Here is a 20,262-nt window from a genome sequence, read left to right on the forward strand (position 1 = left end):
TTAGACGATAGGACGATCCTTGTTGGACAGAGGTTACCTCTGATGGCAGAGGTCAGCGAGACAGCGTTATACTGTGGCATAATTCAGAACAACGAGGCGCTCGATATGTGGAAGAGCTACAGCGTCCCGTTGAGTGACGACCCAGAGTTCAGGCCGCCAGATCTTCCGTGTGAGCGATACGATGCCAAGATGGAAATAAACTCGGACAGCACTGCACTGAAAAGGTAGGAGTGTGGCTTGGCCTGACTGGTGGTTTTATTAAATTATAAGCATGACCAAACTCTCTTTTCAGGTGAGACTGAAAACAAGTAGGTGGCTTCACTGTCACATCACGGATGACATCTGCTGGAGATAATGTTAAATGCTTAAATAGAAATGTGCTATTGTCGTAGGCCTTATTTTTTTCCTATTTGGCTTTCTTTTGGACATCATAAGGACTACTGAACCTTTTTGTAAGCTGTATTGCAGTAATTTGAGCAAATTTAAGAGTTTTATGAAGGTTAAGTCTTTTGATCATTTAAAAAAAGAAAATCTGTGTTTAGCTATGCAGCCTTCAGGTTACAGAAATACTTGGGTTTGAGTGAAACTCCGTTTATGGCACTGTAGAGGCACTTCAGGGTGCTCTGTCCAGTTGTGTGGGTTTAAAACTGCCCTGTGCCACGCTTTCTGTAAGTAGTAGCTGATACAGTACTATGGAATAATACTGCTTTTTTGTAAACCCAACGTTGGATCTTTGAAATTGGTAGAAGCTTTACTATTAACTTCAGTCTCTGTAGGTTTGAAACTGAAATGCCCAACAGTCTCTCTGGCCTGTACACAGAAAAGAGCAAATGCTAACTTCTAGTCGATGTCACTTCAGAAAAACTAGGGATGTCTTATGATGTCTTCCTCAGTGAAGAACATGAACTACCTAAATTTTAAAGAAAGTTTAGCTCTCTCTTTCTTTTTTTCTTCTTTTTTTTATTTATTTAACTTTCAGGCTCTTAGCACAACCTAATAAACGGTTCAAAATTTTGGAAGAGCAGAAACCAGTGCAGACACTGAACTACCTTGACCCCTTGCCTCTAATACAACAGCCTGGAGAAGGCTTGGGAGATGCAAGTGATCCATACACTTTTGAAGATGGCGACATAAAGTACAGCTTCACCGGGAATAAAAAATGCAAACTTGGGGCTGAGAAAGATCCTTTGAAAAAGAACAAGGTAACGTGTAAATCCGGAGTCTTTATTCCATCACAGGAAAAATCTTCATTTTGCTGTGGTATTTTTGAACTGGTACTTGCTGGCGTTCCTCTGAACCTGTTTGTGTATGACAGCATTGCTGTTACAGGGAGTACTTCCTCTTTATACCTGTTCAGCTTGACCAGCAGCAGGTTCCAGGTTTAGGCTAGAGGTGCAAGAATTTGCTCGGCTTGGGTTTTTAGTTGGGGTTTTTGTGGTTTTTTTTCCTCACTTGGTTGAGCGTGACATATCGCCACACTGCAGAGCTCAGATCTCTCCAGCCCAAGATTGTTTTTCTTTCCTTGGGCAAAATTGGTATAGCCTTCTGCTGAAAGGCTTTGTGGCAGGGATGAAATATTGATTTGAACATTTCCTTAGTGATGTTCTTTCGTATGTAAAATAAGACTATTTGATCACTGTTCTCTGGTCATCACCTGCTCTCCTGTATCGTATCTTACACCTTATGGAGCTGTTTCATTGTCTGGCCGCTCACTCATTTGTTCTTGTGTGGGCATCCACCACGCTTAAACTCTAAGGTGTGTTTTCTGGAGGAGTTGAGGTGGCTAATTATCTGTACTGGCTACTGAAGTTAATTGATGTGTATAGAATCCTTTGTAAATCATACACAATATTACTTTATGTTTTTTCTGGTACCTAGATAAACAGCAGACAACCGTGTTCATATCTTTTCTTAAAGTTTTTCTTGCTTCTCAAGGCATTTCATCCAGAGCCCTGAGTTTGGCGTGACATAGGAAAGCAGTTGTTCTTACATAGTGTAATTCATATCTGTTAAACTCTTGGCTTTTTTTGTATAGTCAGAAGATGGAATTGGTACCAAGGAAATCCCTGCAACGGGTCATTCTACGCCAGTCCCTGATGGAAAAGATGCCATGTCTATTTTTAGTTCTGCTCCTAAGACTGGTGAGTAAAAGCTTTTGAATTTGCTCTGCAAAGCAAAAATACTCAAAGCTATGCACTAAAATCTGAGGGGAAAAATCACTTACTGAGCATTTTATTGTGGCAGGAGAGCTACAGACAGCTCCTGAGATGGAAAAAAAATTACTTTTTTTTTTTTAGAATATTACAGCTGAGCGGTAGCTACCTTCATTCTTTCCCGATTGACCTTCAGTGCTTGCTTAAAACTTGACCGCAAGGCTATTTCTCAGCAACGTCATAGAAAAAGGGCCTCAGTGATTCTTGCTTGTCCCCTGTTTAGAGTGAGGAATTGAAAAACAGCAACTATGTGTTTCTTAACTTTACTTCAGTTTTTCATGTTTTTCTCTTTCTTTTTGATAGATACCAGGCAAGACAACGCTGCAGGCCGAGTAGGCTCTGGTAGCCTCACACAAGTGACAGACTTGGCTCCATCACTTCATGATCTAGATAATATCTTTGATAATTCAGATGAAGATGAGCTTGGTGTAAGTGTTTGTAGATTACTGAGAGTTCTGTAAGACGTAAACCTTGGCCGAAGGAAAAGGAGGAGAAGGATGGAATCCTAGTGGGGAGTGATTATCCCTAATAGATAGGAGTTTCTAGGTAGGCACACTTGGATTTTGACTAGCAAGAGTTGCTAGCAAAGAGACATATCCTTTCAGGAAAGAGAGAAATCATCACTGGATGTAATTCAGGAATCTTAGGAGATCACTTAGTAACGTCAAAGCTTGTGTCGTCTGACAGTGTTTCAGTCAGGAGGGGAGCCTGTGTACAGCTAACTTGCTGTCTCCACCTTTGCCTAGACCATCTGTAAGAACACTCCCACAGGTTGTAGTAGCTTTATAAAGGCATTTCATCTCATTTTGTGTCCTCAGCTTTGTTGGTATTTTGGGGTTTGCGAGTACATTAATGTTAATTTCAAGCTCGATGTTCGTGCACTTTCAATATGATAGCTTTGTCAATATAATTTGTGTATATAGAGACATACATGCTTATATGTGTGTATCTATATATGGAAGGAAGATGTATAGCCAGGCAAAGGGTTCAGAGACTTTGTTTTGGTTTAGTGTTGAAAGAGAGGAAAAAAATCCAGGTGCCTTGTGGAGAGTGGATGGGAGAGTAGAAAAGTACACTTTTTCCTATCTTGTGAAATATTGTTTAGAGTTTTCAGAATTTTCAATAGCTTATGAATTCTAATATGTTGAGTATGTTTTAATATTGTACATGATTCTTCTGTGTTCAGGCTGTATCACCAGCTCTTCGATCATCAAAAATGCCCACAGTAGGGTCTGAGGAACGCCCGGTAGGGAAGGATGGTAGAACAGCAGTACCTTACCCACCAAGTAAGTAGCAACAACTGATGACCACTCTGTTGACTGTTAAATCTCCTCAGAGCTACCATACTGCCCTTTTGTAGGAGGCTTAGAATGTCAGTTTTTCAGGACTAAGAGGTAGTGTGCTTACTTTGTTCTATAATTACCAGATGCTAATATTAGAAAAGGATAAGCAGATTTTAATGAAGACAATGTGTTGTAATATAGACAGATACTTAATGTGCCTACTGAGATTGGAGATACTCTTCACATAATTGTCTTAGATGGGAAGTATGGGAGGGATTTGTTAAAAATACTCATTTAGAAGCTATCACCTCTATTGTCAATTCTGTATTTAATCTCAGTTAGTCACTTACACCATTACCATATCCCTCTTTAAGTATAATTCACTCTTCAAAGAATTCAAAGAGTATAAACCTGTGACTTATCGACTAGCCGTTATGCTGCAGCCTCTTTTGGAAGAAAATTACATTCAACATTCAACAAATTCCGAGTAAAATCACCTTCAGGGTGTAGCGTAGGTGTGGAAGTGCATGATTAAAATCAGAGAACTAGGTTCCAGCTGGGGCCACATTGCAGACCTTTTGCAGGTGCTTGTGGTAGAAGCGATGCTTGTGCCTGCACTACACCTGTGCAGGAAGGGCGATCTCTCTTCCTGGGTAAAAAGTGACAGGACACAAGGGAATGGCCTCAAGTTGCACCAGGGGATGTTTAGATTGGGTATTAGGGAAATTTCTTCATGAAAAGGTTGTTTAGTGCTGGAACAGGCTGCCTAGGGAAGCGGTTGAGTCACCATCCCCAGTTGTGGCCTTTGGGGACAAGGTTTAGTGATGGACTTGGCATTGGTAGGTTTGTGGTTGGACTCGATGATCTTTTTAGGTCTTTTCCAATCTAGATGATTCTATGCTTCTGTTTCTATAGGTGGCATTTATCTTGAGATGAAAGAGAAATGTATCTATGTATGTGTGAGAGGAGGAAGGTGAGAATTTTTGGTATAATATTTACCAATCAAATCATGAATTACGGATTACTTAGTGCTGAGGTGGAAGAATGTTTGATTTTTGGGGCTGCTATAAGCAGAAATCAAATCTCTCTGCAAATCATTCTTTAATGCCTTCTCATTAACTTCAGCTGGTAATGAGAACAAATTGAGGGGAAGAAAAAAAACAATCTGAAGGAGATGAGTCAGTGTTTTATGGACCTATAAAAGCTGTGCTGATTTACTCAAATGTAGAAGTCTGAAGTATATAGAGATTGGATTTTGACAGGTTTAGTTGATCCATAGCTTTTTAAAATATGCAAAGCTTTTTCAAGCATGACACACATGAAAATGAATAATGATTGTTAGCCTGTTGCTGTAGGATTGGGGGATTTTTTGTAATTAAACTTTTTTTATGAATCTGCACTGCAGAATTTTGCTAACTGGAGTGAGCTTGAGTGTAAGAAAATGATACACTCTGGAGCTGTATGAAGTTAAACAGATACGCTTCGTGTCTGTTCTGTAGCTGTCCCCTTGGCGCCAGCTGTCGAAGCATAACGGTATCTGCAGGGAACTGAAATCTCTTGTGCATCATAATGAAGTCCTACTGACCACATTTCATTTTAACCTTCCTTCCTGTCCCCCTTTCTCCAGTTTCTGAAGCACGCTTCTCTTTGTTGAAAAACAGAGGCAGTAGCTAGTCCAGCTGGCATCCTGAAGGTTGTAGTTCATACTTGCATCAGGTGGAAAATAGATTTTTCCTTTCTACTGAAGCTGTTTTCAACGTTAATTTATCCTGTATCAGGACAAGACTAAGGTCTTTTAAATTCAAAGAGTGAGAAAGGAGGAAAAAAAAAGAACTGAGCAGAATAATTCATAGCCTATTATTTAGTAATCCAGGTTCTGAAAGACTCTGGGTTCAGCTTCGACTGTTATTAGCAACAGAACTCCAGTTTGAGAGGATTTCGCCTAGTTGAGTAGTTCCACTTTGTCTAAAGAAGTAAACATCTGTGCACTAAGGAATAAAATTCAGACTTCAGCTCTTTTAAAGGCAGAGTGGACGCACATCTTGAGATTGCAGCATCCTACTAGAATGTACTGTTAGTGTATGCATTCATGTCTGTGTATATTTATAATTTTAATTCCCTCACTTACTTCTGTGGCTTTCAACTAGATTGTGAGAGTAGTGCTGTGTCTGTTTGGAGTTCCGCAATGTGATGTTTCCCAGTCAGAAATCTATCTATATCTATTTATGAGTTTTTAGTAATCTTGACACTGTAAAAGTTACTGAATACAAGGATGTCCCTTGTGTCCCATCACCTTGGGTTGGATGTGTGTACAGGAATGGAAGTCGACATTTAGTCTGCCAGAGAAGGCATTTAAGAAGAGACACCCGTGGGAATGCCCCCTTCTTTAATTTGAGTATTTGAACAGTGAATTCACCAGAGTGATGGTTATGTCCAGGGAATATCTGTCCTAATTCATGTCAGGAAAACATAACAAATAGATATGGAAGCTGGTAGCTGGAAGGGAAAAGAATGTAGCTGAGGAGAAAATGCAGAACTTCATTACACTTTATAAAGCATTGCTGCTGGGAGTTTCACAGAGTCATGGGATGGGTTGGGTTCAGAAGGACTTTAAAGATCATCTAGTTCCAACTCCCCTTCCCTTCTGCTAGACCGGGGTTTTTGTATTGCTTAAAGAAGAAGAATACACGATGGATGATTGCATTATGTTCAGTTACTGACAAGTAATTCTGGGATTTTCCTGTCTTAATGTCTTGTGATGCAAAGTTATAATTTTGTGGCTTCCTCTGACACTTGTCCCTTTGGGGTGCCTGGCAGTCTGGTTTTCAAGCAGAATCGCTTGCACTGGCGACAGCAGCCTGCCTGCTGCTCAGGAGTTCCGTCGCTGTGGAGCAAGCGAGAGTACAGTGGCTGTGTGTCGGTGTCAGCGGAGAAATGCAGCTACGGGCACGCTAATTCCGAAGACTTCCCCTTTTAGGGCTCGGTATCAGCTCTAAAAAGGGAAGAAGCTGCTCTGTATCTCCGTAGTAACAGCTGCTGGGGTGTCCTTTGGGTTAATGTCACTTCATCTCTTCTGTTATGGAGTATTTGTTTTCTTGCTGTTAAAATTGTACATAGGATTTGTGTATCTGCCAGTTTGTTGTTTCTGCTGAACAATAAGATTCCAAAATATCCCTAGGAATTTTTGGTGTTTATCTCTAGGAGTTAACTTTTTGTCTAGATTTATACTGGAGTCAGACCTCTAGTAAGTCTGTCGAATTTTTGCTACGTTTTAATTGATGAAGTAAGAGCTAATATTGAGTCAGCCTCTTCTGTTTTACTGGATTTCCTTCACATTTGGGGTTTTAATGAGTAACAGTGCATTATTTCATCATATTTAGCTGTGGCAGATCTCCAAAGGATGTTCCCAACACCACCTTCTTTAGAACAACACCCTGCCTTCTCCCCGGTAATGAGTTATAAAGATGGAATAAGTTCAGAGACCGTGACTACCTTGGGAATGATGGAAAGTCCTATGGTCAACATGGTTCCAACACAGCTTGCTGAGTTTAAAATGGAGGTGGAAGATGGATTAGGTAGCCCTAAACCTGAAGAAATTAAGGTAATGTGCCGAAGATGTGTTATTTTTCTCATCTCTGTTTGTCTGATTTTTATAACCGAGTCGGGCATATTGTGGTGTGTGTGGCACACTGCTTTAGCACATGTGAACTGGACCCATATAAAGTACATATCCCTCTTTAGTTGGAAAAAAATTCTCCTCTAGTATGAGAGCTTTTTAATTGTTTCCCTGATTTTAACTATATGTATTTTTCTTCTTGTAATTTTATGTGTGTAATGTTTGCTTCTCAGGAAGCAAGCAGTGTTGTATGGGAAATGAGCCTAACAGAAAGAATGTACATATATGAAAAATCATCGTACTTGTGACTAAGTAACTGTTAAATGATTTACTCCTTTAGATAATTTTTCTGTAGCACCTTTTATGTATAGCCACTCCTTGCTGCCAGTCTCTGGGGATGCATCTAGGATAAAATCATGCATGTAGAAAGGCTGCCTTTTCCTCTCTGAAATGTTGCCTTTTTTGGTTAGGGTTGAAAATCTCTGAGAAAGCCCAGGGGTTGAACTTGCTCTGTTTCTTCTTCAGCTGATGTTACTTCACAAGTTTTAAGGCCAGATGGGACCATTCTTATCTGACTTTCTGTATAACACAGGTCAGGTAATGTCACATAGTTACTCCTATATTGAGTCCTATAGTGTATCTGAGAAAAAAAATAACTATTTTGAAATGGGGACTCTGCTGCTGGGTACTAGTACTCGCCTCCCCGACTTTACATATCCAGATGTATCCATTTTTCCATAGCATCACATGAAAGGACTTAACATAAGCACCTGGTGTACATTGATCTGTATTTCATTGTTCCATCTTTAGCACGGACTAACAGGTAGGATAAAATCATTCTGCCTGCTTGTGTGTATTCTGCATTACTTAACTTTTTGGGCCAATTTTTATCACTTTTGTCAGAAGTCGTTGTTATCATATTTCCATACATGTAGCCTGAGGGGGTTTTTTAATTTTAAAATACACATTTTCCTGTAGAAATACACATTACCTTGTTCTGCAGCAAGCTCAGTTTTACACAGGTAACGCACTGTAACTCTTGTCTCCCTGGTAGTGCCCAACCCTTGATTTTGTAGGCCAGTTCTCCTTCAGGCCCACCCTGATCTGTCACAGCCTGTTCTATTTCAGCACCCAACGCCACCTCCTTCCCTCTCATTGTGAATGCTGGAATTAACTGAAGGCTTATTTTTAAGTATCTGCATTGCTGAGAGTGCTACACGGAAAGATGCAGCCCTTGCAGTTGCACAGACAAGAAGCAGCTATATGTCAACGGGAGAATACTGATAAATTTATCTTAGTATAAATGATTTAGTCAGCTATGAATGAGTGAGTTTTCCTGCGTGGCAGTAATGCTGTACCTCAGGCAGACGGAAAGTAAAGCGCAGGCAAGGCACGGCGTGGTGGCTTTCTCCATAGGAGTGTTCGTTTTTCTCCCTGGGGCAGGAGGAGGAAGTAAGACGGCTCCTTGCCCCCAGGGATCACGTCTCCAGACGATCGATCCAGCGGGCCTGGCCAGGCTGGCAGCGTCCGGCTGCCAGGGCTGCACCAGAAGCTGACACCTGGGAGGGGGCTGAGCTGGCAGAGAGCTTTTACAAGCAGTTCTGTTGAGAAAGAGAGACTTTCCAAAAGTGGAAGGGAGTTAGTTGTGGCTGTGCCCCTCGGGAGGGCAGTTAAACCACCCAGAAAGCCGGGCACGTGTAGCAGGTCTGCTTTCTTATCGTCTCCTTCCCTCTACCCTAGCTTCCTAACTCGAAGGCATGAGGAGAAAAGGCATCTCCTTAGAGGCTTTGCTGAAGTACACTGTCTTATTTGCCTTCTCTAGTTTGGGTATCTACTAAATTTTATTCTGTTCTAGAAGTTTAAAATAATTTTTGTAAGGCTTGTAAGATTTTTACCTTGCTGTGGACCTTGCTGATTTTTTTTTTTTCTTCTATTTGTGCAGTAAACTGTTTGCATAAGACTAGGATAATTGGGACCTGGGAAAAAAAAATCTGTTGGAATTTGTTGAGCTGAAAGTTTTTGAGTGGGAAAAGATTTTAGGGCATCATTGATGCTGAAGATATTTTAATCTCCCTCATAATCATTTTAGGAGTATTAAAATATGTATTTTAATTCCACCTGACAACATTTTCAACAGCACAGTTTACTTGCTTTTAAGTGTGTCACACCTGCTCATGTACACCAGTGGGGGAAACAAGCTCCTAAGTCCATTGCTGCTCATTTTGAGAACATGTAAGAAGATTTCTTGTGCTGAGTATTCAGCAGTTGAAGAGAGCAATCCACACATTTCTCATCTCTCAATGCTTAACAAGGCGCAAAGGGAAAAATGCAAAGATCTAATGAGATGTTAAATACTGAAGTTCTGAGAGAGACTACTGTTACTATTTTAATAATGATTTTTACTTTGCAGTAGTGCCTCAAAAGGACTAGCTCTTGTCTTCCGAAAGAAACTTGGAATAGCTCTAGAAACTCTGGCTGAAGTTCTTGTCATCGTTCTCCACAAATAAATGTGCCATACAATGAAAGTCCTGTTTGATTGGACTGTAGATTGCTATTTAACATTATGCTCACTGGATTGTTTATATAGTTAGAATTAATACTGTATGTATATTTTAATATTTGGCATGTGTAAAGTGTCCACTGTTATTACTTGGATCCTGTTAGTCCCCAGCACAGGGGTGATTCAGAGGGGCTGACTTTGGGTACCTAAGGGTTCTTCACACTGTGACTCAGCCTCTCTCCCCACTGTCAGTACAGAAGTTATGCAAAGATCAGTCTTTTAAGTGCCTAAATCAAGTGCTTAAAGTTTGGCAGTTTGAAAATTTAGTAGTACACTACTCACTTGTCAGTCATAGCTTCTCTTCAGTGAATCTAATGTAATTGTGAAGTTTACTGACACGGAAGTTGTGTAGCACTCCAGTATAAGGAGTTTCCTTGAAGGAACTGCTCTTGAATGTTTCCTAGAATTAATAAATAGATTTAATTTGGGGGGAAAAAAATGCTGTTGTAGAGGGTTCAAACAGTACAGTAGATATGAATGAAAAATAAATATCTAAATATGAAGAGCAGCCTTACCATGTTGTTGTAAACAATGTCACTTGGATGTTACAGGATTTTTCGTACGTGCACAAAGTTCCATCATTTCAACCTTTTGTGGGCTCCTCTGTATTTGCTCCGCTGAAGATACTGCCAAGTCAGTGCCTCCTACCTCTGAAGATACCAGATGCCTGCATTTTCAGGCCTTCCTGGGCTGTTCCTCCTAAAATTGAACAACTTCCTTTGCCGCCTGCAGCCACTTTCATTAGAGATGGCTACAAGTAAGTACAGTCTTGTAGGAAATTAGTTTGTCACATCCATACCTAAAATGGCTCATTAATTAAAGTGTTTGCGTATATTACCAGTGCTTTACTACACACCAGAACCATAAAATAACCTGCAGATGTATTATAAAGCTTTTAAATTTGTCACTGAGATCAGAAAAGTTCTGATAGTAGGAACATGTGCTCATCACACAGAGGCCGATGGGGTGTGTGCTGGCTTCCCCTGCCAAGTTCTGAAGGACGCCAAGTACGAGAGTGCTGTGGCCTGTAAGCAAACACTGCTATTAAATTTAAAAACTTGCATTCTGTACTCGGTTCTCAGAAATCAACAATGCTTAGGGAAAAAAATCATTGCTGGAGATTTTGAAAGCCATCAAGAATTCGTACCATTAAATTAATAAAACCTCTTAAAAGGCCTAATAATAGTCAAAGGTCTCCTGCTACACTGCATTTGTTTCTAGAGAAGTCGCCTGTGTCTTTAAATGAGTCTGTAAGTCCTTTAACTCAGTCCTTTTCCATCTCCAAAGGGATCCTTCAGTGTTCTCAGAAGAATTGCAGAAAAGAAATTGCAAACCCTTGATAGTGCCTAGGGAGCAATTTAATTCTCACTTTTTTCATAATAGTAACTGCTTCACCAGGCCTGAGCTGGTTATTAATTTCAGGTATTTGTTGGGGGAAAAAAACCCCTTTCGTTTCCAATATAATCCAATTAGAGTGAAGATTATTACTGCAGGCTTCCGACAGAGTGGTGATTGCCGATCAAGGTTTCTAGGTCACCTTTTCTTATTAGTCTGAGGCATTCAGTGTGCTTCAGATTCAGAACGCCTTCAGACCTTTGCTCATTTTTTTTTCTGCCTCTCTTGCTTTCAGTTGGACATATAGCAGTTCAAGGTAATAAAATGATTCAAAGAACAAGGTCTTCACTATTTTCCTTTCCAGTCACTAGAGATCTGTGAGCATTAAAATTGCACTCCTTTTAAATAAAACACAAAATACACAGTAACAGCAGACAAACATGAAAAACCCAATTTCCCTTCCTTTGCCAGGAGACCTATTGAGTTCTTAATACTTTTTTCTTACCCTAATAGGTAATGCACACATTTCAAGAAAAGCAAGCAGCTTATTAGCAATTTGGAAAGAGAAAAGTTAAGATATTCCTCTTTTGATTGGCCTCATATTACCTGTTTCTTCGTATGAGTCATTCTGAAGAGTGGATAGATGTCATGGGAATGTACAGAGTGTTCGTTGGTCACTTGAATTTGGCAGGAAATGACAAAAACAGAGTAATAAAAATCACACATGACAGGAGGTGACCCGAAAATACGATTCTCAGCTTTACTGGAATAAGAATTTGTAATGGAATATGTCCTATTGTGCTGTAGACTGTGTAATCCTAAACGAGCATTTGCATTTAGAGTATCTGAAATGCTCTTATATCAGTTACATACCACTGTGAGGCAATATTGTCTGTAAGTGCCGCACATGTGGCTGCTGACAGCTATCTAAAGTGATGATTTCTAAAGTAAAGTAAGATTTCTAGGTCTCTGAAATAGATTCTTCGATTCCACTAATGTGTATCTCTTTACAGATAATTGTGTTTAAAACAACAACTATAATTCTTTCACTTTTCCCCAAAAGTTACAAATATTTGAAGATCTTAACTTGATAATTTATGTAGAGATTCTTTTGAAAAGCATTTAGGGAATAATCTTTTAAGAGAGCCAAGTGCCTGAGATGATAACATTTTATTCTATTGATAAGAAAAAGCAGTGTTCATGATGAGAATTACAGTAAAAGCTTTCAAGCAGAATGTGTGTTCTTTGCTACAGTTAAAATGAATCCTTGTCTTTAAAACCAAATTTTGGCAAAATCAGTCTTCACAGACTTTTGTGATGGCGTTTGACTCTTTTTTTCATTTATTTCTGGCAGCAATGTGCCTAGTGTTGGGAGTTTGGCTGACCAAGACTATCTGCAGATGAACACCCCTCAGATGAACACACCCGTGATGCTCAACAGCGCTGCTCCCGCCAGCAACAGTGGGGCGGGAGTTCTGCCGTCACCAGCAACTCCCCGCTTCTCTGTCCCTACCCCGCGCACTCCCAGGACCCCAAGGACTCCTAGAGGTGGGGGTACGGCGAGCGGTCAGGGATCTGTAAAATACGACAGCACAGATCAAGGTTCCCCTGCTTCTACCCCTTCCACAACGCGACCGCTGAATTCTGTGGAGCCGGCCACCGTTCAGCCCATCCCCGAAGCCCACAGCCTGTACGTCACCTTGATTCTTTCCGACTCTGTGTTGAACATCTTCAAAGACCGTAACTTTGACAGTTGCTGTATATGCGCCTGTAACATGAATATTAAAGGTGCGGACGTCGGGTTATACATCCCCGATTCGTCTAACGAGGATCAGTACCGTTGCACCTGTGGCTTCAGCGCTATTATGAACCGCAAATTAGGTTACAACTCTGGGCTCTTCATTGAGGATGAGCTGGATATTTTTGGCAAGACCTCAGACATCGGCCAGGCTGCAGAACGACGACTGATGATATGTCAAAGCAACTTGATCTCTCAGATGGGAGAGGGAGCCAGAAGGACCCAGGAACCTCCAATGAGCCTCCTCCTCCTGCTGCAGAATCAGCACACACAGCCTTTCACATCCCTCAGCTGCTTGGATTACATGTCCTCCAATAATCGTCAGACGCTCCCATGCGTGAACTGGAGTTACGACAGGCTGCAGGCAGACAGCAACGACTCGTGGATAGAATGCTTCAATGCCCTCGAGCAAGGCCGGCAGTACGTGGACAACCCCACGGGTGGAAAAGTGGACGAAGCCCTAGTGAGAAGTGCCACCGTGCATTCCTGGCCTCACAGCAACGGTATGCCTCAGAATCCTTCGGATTCTCCGGAAATCTCTTTGAATCTTGCCAATTGTGAGCTACTTAATCTTCAAGTGGGAAGTGACATGAATAAAAATATTCTAGGAATGAGGTAGATTGCTGTAAGCTTTGTAACTTACATCTGAAGTACCAATAGTCCAGTTGTTCTTAGATTTGTGGCCTAAATTGTAAAAGAGTCTGTGGAAGCAGAGATGCAAAACAAATTCAGTTATTGGGGGAAAGGTAGAGTTATGGCCCCCTTTCTTATTTTGAGAAGGGCATAAGCAAAAAAAAGATTTGCTTTGTGTGAAAGTGTCACCAAGGGAAAAAAAAAAGTGATTTTATAATCAAATATTACCGATTTTTATGCTGGAGATGCTCTGACTTCTTATGAACTGGGCTGGCCAACACTAGCATTGAAAAGTACGTGAAAAGGAGCATGATGACTGCTCTATTTCAGCAGGGGTTTCATAAATGACCACGTGAAATCCTGTGAAGCTGATCAGAGTTGCACTAATTTTATGGGCCCTGCAAAGGACCGATCCACTGAAAAATGTTGCTGCCTCGAAATGATTCTTCCCATTCCTCACAGAAAATGATGATGCTCCTTTGTCATTTGCAGTATTGGATATCAGCATGCTCTCCTCCCAGGACGTGGTGCGCATGCTGCTCTCGCTGCAGCCCTTTCTCCAGGACGCGATCCAGAAGAAGCGAACGGGCAGGACCTGGGAGAACATCCAGCACGTGCAGGGACCACTCACGTGGCAGCAGTTCCATAAGATGGCAGGACGGGGAACCTACGGTACGTACGCTGTGCTATGTGCCACCAGCTAAAATCAACTCCTAGTTTCTAGAAATAAGTTTCAGCAAACAGGCTCTTCCTGCAGCTTTTTTTTCGGCTGGAGGGGAGGAGGTCTTCAGAGCTTTAGGACACCTTAAAAGGCACTCGAAACACGTGCTTCAGCACGGCAGTGGGGGTTTTACCCTTCCAAACCGATGAATATTTACAGTGCAAAAACGCTGGGTACGGATCAGACTCCCCATGTGAATCTGTAATTTGGTTTGTACTGAAGCCATCTGGTGTATAAATACCACAAACAGAGGAAGCCGCTAAAGTTGTACCAAATTATAACAGGGACGAGCGACTTTCACAAACATCCAGCAAGTGGGGATGCTTTCTCCACAAAGATTTGCTCATTTGAGCTCTCCCACAGTCTCAACAAGAAGTTTCAGTTTAAGAATCTCCTGGCTGTAAGTGAAACTTCTGGAAGATACAAATGACAAATATTTTGCATGTGCATATTTGCAGAATAGTGACTAACATTTAAATCCATATTTCTCACCTGTAATTTATTTCAGTCTTAACTGATGCAGTCTTGCTCGGTTGTTTGGTTTTTTTCTACAGTTTGATTGTGCTCTGCTGTAGTTTCTCTCTGTTGGTATTTGATCTGTTGCTGCATTTCTTTGGGGCTGGGACAGCTTGTGGTAACCACAGTTCCTGTCTCACGCTGGAGTACTTTGAATACCATAACTTTACCAGCGTTTGTAACTTCAAAGATAGAATTGCCAATTATTACCAGACAATAAAACTGAAATAGCCATTAAGTAGCAGAGCCTTTAATACAGCTTCAGTAACTTGAACTAAACATTGATTTTTTTAATAAAGTTGGATTATATTCTGCAGCAACTACTGGGTATATTTTCACTTGAAATTTTCAACAATTTTTCTTTTATTGAGCACAGTGCCTGGCAGATTCCTTGTTAAACTGAACTGTAATCCTCTCAGCTGCGACAGCGGGTGCTCTAGAGCACTTCCCGTGGAGAGGAGCAGCAGGCAATTCTTAGAATTATAACTTTGCTTAATATCATATACCTGGGAATAATTTTGCGTGACCATTTTACTTACTAATTTTGCGCAACTAGATGGAGGTAGATGAAGAACTGTAAAATCAGATTTTATGTATTCATGTTATTACTTTTGACTGAACAGGAACTCGTGCGATGTGGTTATGGTTATGACAAAGTAAAACCACAAGACTGAGCCCCAGGAAAGGCAATACACCTATTTACAGTGTCCTGAAAGATGTTTTATTGCGACTTTCTAGGAAAGTTTAAATGGTGCTTGGATCGACTCCCTCTACTTTGGCTGACTGAACATTGATTTTATGGTATTTCTTAAGTGCAGTATAAATCTTTCTTCTTCTTTATTAAGTATTTTTTCCAAGAAAAAAGGCTGTGAGAGAACATGGTTTATCAGGCATGACACAGCCTCAATGTATGTTTCCACTCAAACTTCCAGGAGACTCAGCATGGCAAGGGATTAGTGATTGCCAGTATTCCTGTAAAAGAATCCTCTTCTTGCAGTTAAACCACTTAACGTTTTTACTTTCTCTTTTTCTCTTTGAAGGCTCTGAGGAATCTCCCGAGCCTCTTCATACTAGTGGGTTATGACAAGGATTTCCTGACAATCTCCCCGTTCTCCTTGCCGTTCTGGGAGAGGCTGTTGCTAGACCCGTACGGTGGCCATCGGGATGTCGCCTATATCGTGGTGTGTCCGGAAAATGAGGCCTTGCTCGATGGAGCCAAAACTTTCTTCAGGGACTTGAGTGCTGTATACGAGGTTGGAACGAGGAACCACACTGCATTGTTTCTTCCTAAGTGTCATTTCTGCTGTACTGCGTATTCATGGGGAGAAATCCATGGGGTTTGGAAGTAACAACTACCTAGTTCTTTCTATTCTGAAGACTTTCTGCACTTTCAGAGTGCAGGAATACTGTAGTTGAGTTCTGCTCTGATTCTCAGGGTATTTGCTGCCATCTGCTCTTTCTGGCTCGCATTCTCTTTATTTTACAGAGGGTGTAACACCAGTATTAATACAGTTGCAACCTAATGCATGAAGGCTTAACCAAAATTAAAAGGCAAGGAGTAGATTAAAGAAACTGTTGCTTTCTTGTAGTTGCCAGGCTGGAGGTACAACCATTTGGGGTTTTTTTTCAGTGTGTATGTTGTGTACTACTGAGTATGTAAGATTATTTTTAACCGTAGTTTTGCTGTAAGCGCAACTCAAGGCAACAGACACATGTATCTTTTTGTCTTTATTTTATTAAGAAGCCACCAGATGTGTGCTGGAAATAAAAGGTTTAAGCTACAAACCAGCCTGCATAACTTGTTCAGGTGCTTGGCATCTGGTTACAAATATTTCTTTTTTCCTCCCCAGATGTGTAGACTTGGCCAGCACAAACCAATCTGCAAAGTGTTACGTGATGGGATTATGCGGGTGGGAAAGACCGTGGCACAAAAGCTAACGGATGAGCTCGTGAGCGAATGGTTTAACCAGCCTTGGGGCACTGAGGAGTGCGACAATCATTCCAGACTCAAACTTTACGCGCAGGTTTGCCGGCATCACCTAGGTAAGTCTATTGTGGCTCTTCCATTTGCTGTAGATATCTTAGAGGTTATTTGCGGTAGGTGGAAAAGGGGCTTTTGCTTTAGGTACAGATTATTATCTGTTTAAAAATAAATAAGGTATTATGAGGCTTTACCTTAACTTCTTAATCCTTCCATGTTAGGTTTGCCTACTTCAGAAATATTTCTTGTTGTGTATCAGTCTGGTGATTGTGCCATTAATTCAAAAGCCATTTTTTATCTCTTTAGAAAAATCAGTTTGGTATAAGATGTTTGTATGTCTCAAAGACGTTCCACCCAAGACTGAATGTGTAAATCGATCTGGGTTATATGCGCCCGATACGTGTCATCACGTCAGCGCGACAGAACCGTGTGCCTGGTGCCTTCAAGCATCATGTCGATATACGTGAGGCAAGCTCACTAGGACTCCACAAAGGAAGAATGAGTTAATACAGATGAAAAAGAGAAAGTAACAGAATCCTTGATGACTGGGGCCTCGATCTGTTGGGTGTGGGTACTTGGAGCCATGTTACCCTGATGGCATGGTCTCCTCTGGACCTCAGGGAGGCTTATTGCCATCCCGAAACAGTGATACATTTTAAAAGTCCTTTTTGTGTTGGTTGGTTTTTTATTTTTACCAGGGCAACCTGCCATCTTTGTTCTTTTATAACATAGTGTCAGGTGTGCTTGATTCATGAATGTGTGTAAAATCTGAGTGTGGGAGGATATAAGGTTTGCTGGAGTGGTATCAGGAAACTGGTCCTGGCTGAGTCTCTGGACTCATCTCACACTGCTCTCAGATTCTGTCTGGGGAGACACACAGCGGTTCCATTCCAAAGCGGATCCAGAGGCGACATAATGTGTGTGCGATTGAGAAATGGGATCTCGACACAGACCCATCCCAAGTGTCACTGGAAATACACGGGCTGGTCAGCAAGACAGGCAGGATCCCAGAACACTGGCCGCGGAAATGCTTGACCTGAAACGGTTCAACTTTTTTTGTTTAAAAGGGAACTTTTAAGTGGTTCCTTGAAAAGCGCTTACTCCCTTTGCTCAGGGAAAGGCATGACAATTCTGAGGTCCGCTTACTCTTTTGAGGACTGGTGATCTGGTTTTAGGAAAAAAGCTTAAGCAAACGTACGGGAGTTGGCTGGGCAGTTCTGCGGACAGCTGGATGCTCGCCCCATCCTCTGGGGAAAGCCTGGCAGGACAGGCTGGGACTCATCTATCTCAAATGACCCTGCTGCTGCAGTTTGCTTTTAGTTTTAATTTACCACATAACTGGAAGGGAGGAATTATTACAGCACTACTTTCTCTTTCTACTGAGGAGCAGAAATGACTGTGTTAAAGTTTGCCAATTCTGTAGCTCAAGGGCTTCTAGATTTTTCAGTCTGACAAAGATAACCTATAGTAGATTGCAGAGCTCGAGACTAAATAGAGGTGTTATCGCAACACAATCTAGCCAGAGGTAATGAGATGTCAGCGCTGACTTCGATTCACAAAGCTCCACAGAGTGAGTCCTATTTTTAAAGACATTTGATTCGTATCAGTTAGAACTGAGACTCCGAAGAATGGATTCCAAAGTAAATATTTATAATGGAGATTATATTCACTTGGCATTTTTGTATACTCTTAGAATATTCTAAAAGCGCAGAAAATATGGGATGACTTAATGGTTAATGCTGTTCCCTTTGATCTGACAGGCTGTCATTAATCTCCTTTGCTCTTTATATGCCATTTCAGCACCTTACTTAGCCACTCTGCAGCTTGACAGCAGCCTGTTGCTGCCACCGAAGTACCAAACCCCAGCGCCAGCAAGCCAGACGCAAACAGTACCTGGGAACACTGGACCTGTACCCTCAAATTCAACATGTCTCTCAGCTGCTGCAGCACCATCCACAGGCAATTCCTTTAACTCCACGCCCAGCGGGGGGACCACCAGCCTGCCAGCAGGAAGCAGTTCATCCTCTGGGTCCTCCGTGCCACAGCTATCAGCATCTTCTGCAACGCCCGGCGTTAGCCAAATGGCCACTACCTCTACTCCGGGGTTTAGTGGGAACGTTGGGTCAGGGCAAACCACCAGCACCGGGGGGAACACGGCAGAGCGCTCGCAAGGAAGCACAGCTCCTGGAGGAGACACAGAGTCCAGTCAAAACGCACCACAACAGCAACAAGAAGGACAGGAAGGGTAAGTTACTTAAGTGCTCAAATGACTCAAAGTACTTCTCTTCCACTGTTCTGCTTCCATACAACTCACAGCCTTTAAGCCTTATGTAAATCCTTGGAAGGAGAGGACCCTCTGGCACGTGCAGTGCTGCCAACCAGGTGTAAATGGAGCAGGGCTCATTTGTGTTTAATAATAGCAGTCGCTGATAAAGGGGAGTTGGGAAAAAAACCCACCCTTTTTTATTCCCAGAAACAAAGCTTGATTCAACTGCATGAACACGGGCACAGTCGTTGCATTAGAGATGCCGTAGGATCCCCCAGCTGGCCTGCGTTTGCAGTAGGAGAGAAACGCCAGGGGTCTCGGGTTTTATGCCCGTGTGGTTTCACCTGTGTCAGGCACCACTGGGTACCTCGTGTGGTGCCGAATGCCTCTTCTGTGGGCAACTCCATCCCCTGCCAGCCCATGCGATCCGTGGATTTTTTGTCTCATTTGCTTGCCTTGCGAGCAGGTATACGCTGCGGTCGGGAAACAGGATTATATTGCTGTTACTTTGAATTTTAGTAGCACAACTTTTTTCTTTAAAAAAGTCTTTATTATAAGTAGTCATCCATCAAGCATAAAAATTAGGAAAAGGTTTTTAACATTTTATGTAAGTAACTTCCTGAGAGAACATGTTTTTCATTACTCCCATAGTAATGCATTTTACTAATAGTCATGATATATGTTTTGGAATTCCCGTATCTTAAGTGAAAAGCCCACATCCTGTTGTAGTTCGGGTTATCCTTAAGGCATCTGCTCACTGGATCTATGCAGAACACCATTTTATCAGCTGCAGCACGGTTTCTGACAAAGTAAGCCTGAGCTGCTTTTTATCACTCACAGATGTTGATCCTCCTGTTCACGGTTGAGGCACGGAGGAGCGTTTTACCAAGGAAAAAGCGTTTGGTTGCTCCTTCCAGTACCAATGAAGCCTTTTCTGTAACTCAGCAGAGGACTTTGGTCTCTATGAACGTTACTATGGAACTTTTCCTCAGTTCCTTCTCTCCCCCTTCTGCCTCTCCCAAAAGAAAAAATTTAAACAGCACCAAAAACCAGGCATGCACATACATAGAAAACCCTCACAGAGCTCACATTAGTCAGCTTTTCCATATCCTTCAGACAATCTATTCTGATTGCACTGGGTGAGATTATGGAAAGTACCTTTAGTGGTAATGGGTATTTTGGATTAGGACCTGCTGTGAGTCCGTCTTCTCAATCACTGTTATCATGTTTTGTAGCTTCTGAACATGGGAACCACTTCGCGCTCTCTTCTTCCTCCTCTGCTTCAGCCTTGCACACATTTACAGAAAAGCAGGGGTTAACAATTGTAACTTGCCTTTGAA

General features: G+C 41.7%; 1 protein-coding gene across 1 annotated transcript in view; it reads left to right on the top strand.

The window, feature by feature from the left end:
- The window catches only part of MED13L (mediator complex subunit 13-like), a gene marked incomplete at its 5' end in the record, with an annotated part of 89,307 nt that overhangs the window by 51,027 nt on the left and 18,018 nt on the right, over nucleotides 1-20,262 (top strand). The window contains 13 exon segments of the mRNA XM_009867868.1: nucleotides 1-224; nucleotides 980-1,202; nucleotides 2,036-2,141; nucleotides 2,517-2,641; nucleotides 3,400-3,499; nucleotides 6,877-7,097; nucleotides 10,224-10,429; nucleotides 12,362-13,308; nucleotides 13,931-14,110; nucleotides 15,716-15,740; nucleotides 15,742-15,928; nucleotides 16,526-16,718; nucleotides 18,457-18,901. The exon segment at nucleotides 1-224 is cut by the window's left edge and continues 39 nt beyond it. Of these exon segments, the coding sequence (XP_009866170.1) occupies nucleotides 1-224; nucleotides 980-1,202; nucleotides 2,036-2,141; nucleotides 2,517-2,641; nucleotides 3,400-3,499; nucleotides 6,877-7,097; nucleotides 10,224-10,429; nucleotides 12,362-13,308; nucleotides 13,931-14,110; nucleotides 15,716-15,740; nucleotides 15,742-15,928; nucleotides 16,526-16,718; nucleotides 18,457-18,901 (3,182 nt within the window).

The sequence above is a fragment of the Apaloderma vittatum genome, unplaced genomic scaffold (assembly GCF_000703405.1).
Source record: "Apaloderma vittatum isolate BGI_N311 unplaced genomic scaffold, ASM70340v1 scaffold10024, whole genome shotgun sequence".
In the NCBI taxonomy this organism is placed as follows: domain Eukaryota; kingdom Metazoa; phylum Chordata; class Aves; order Trogoniformes; family Trogonidae; genus Apaloderma; species Apaloderma vittatum.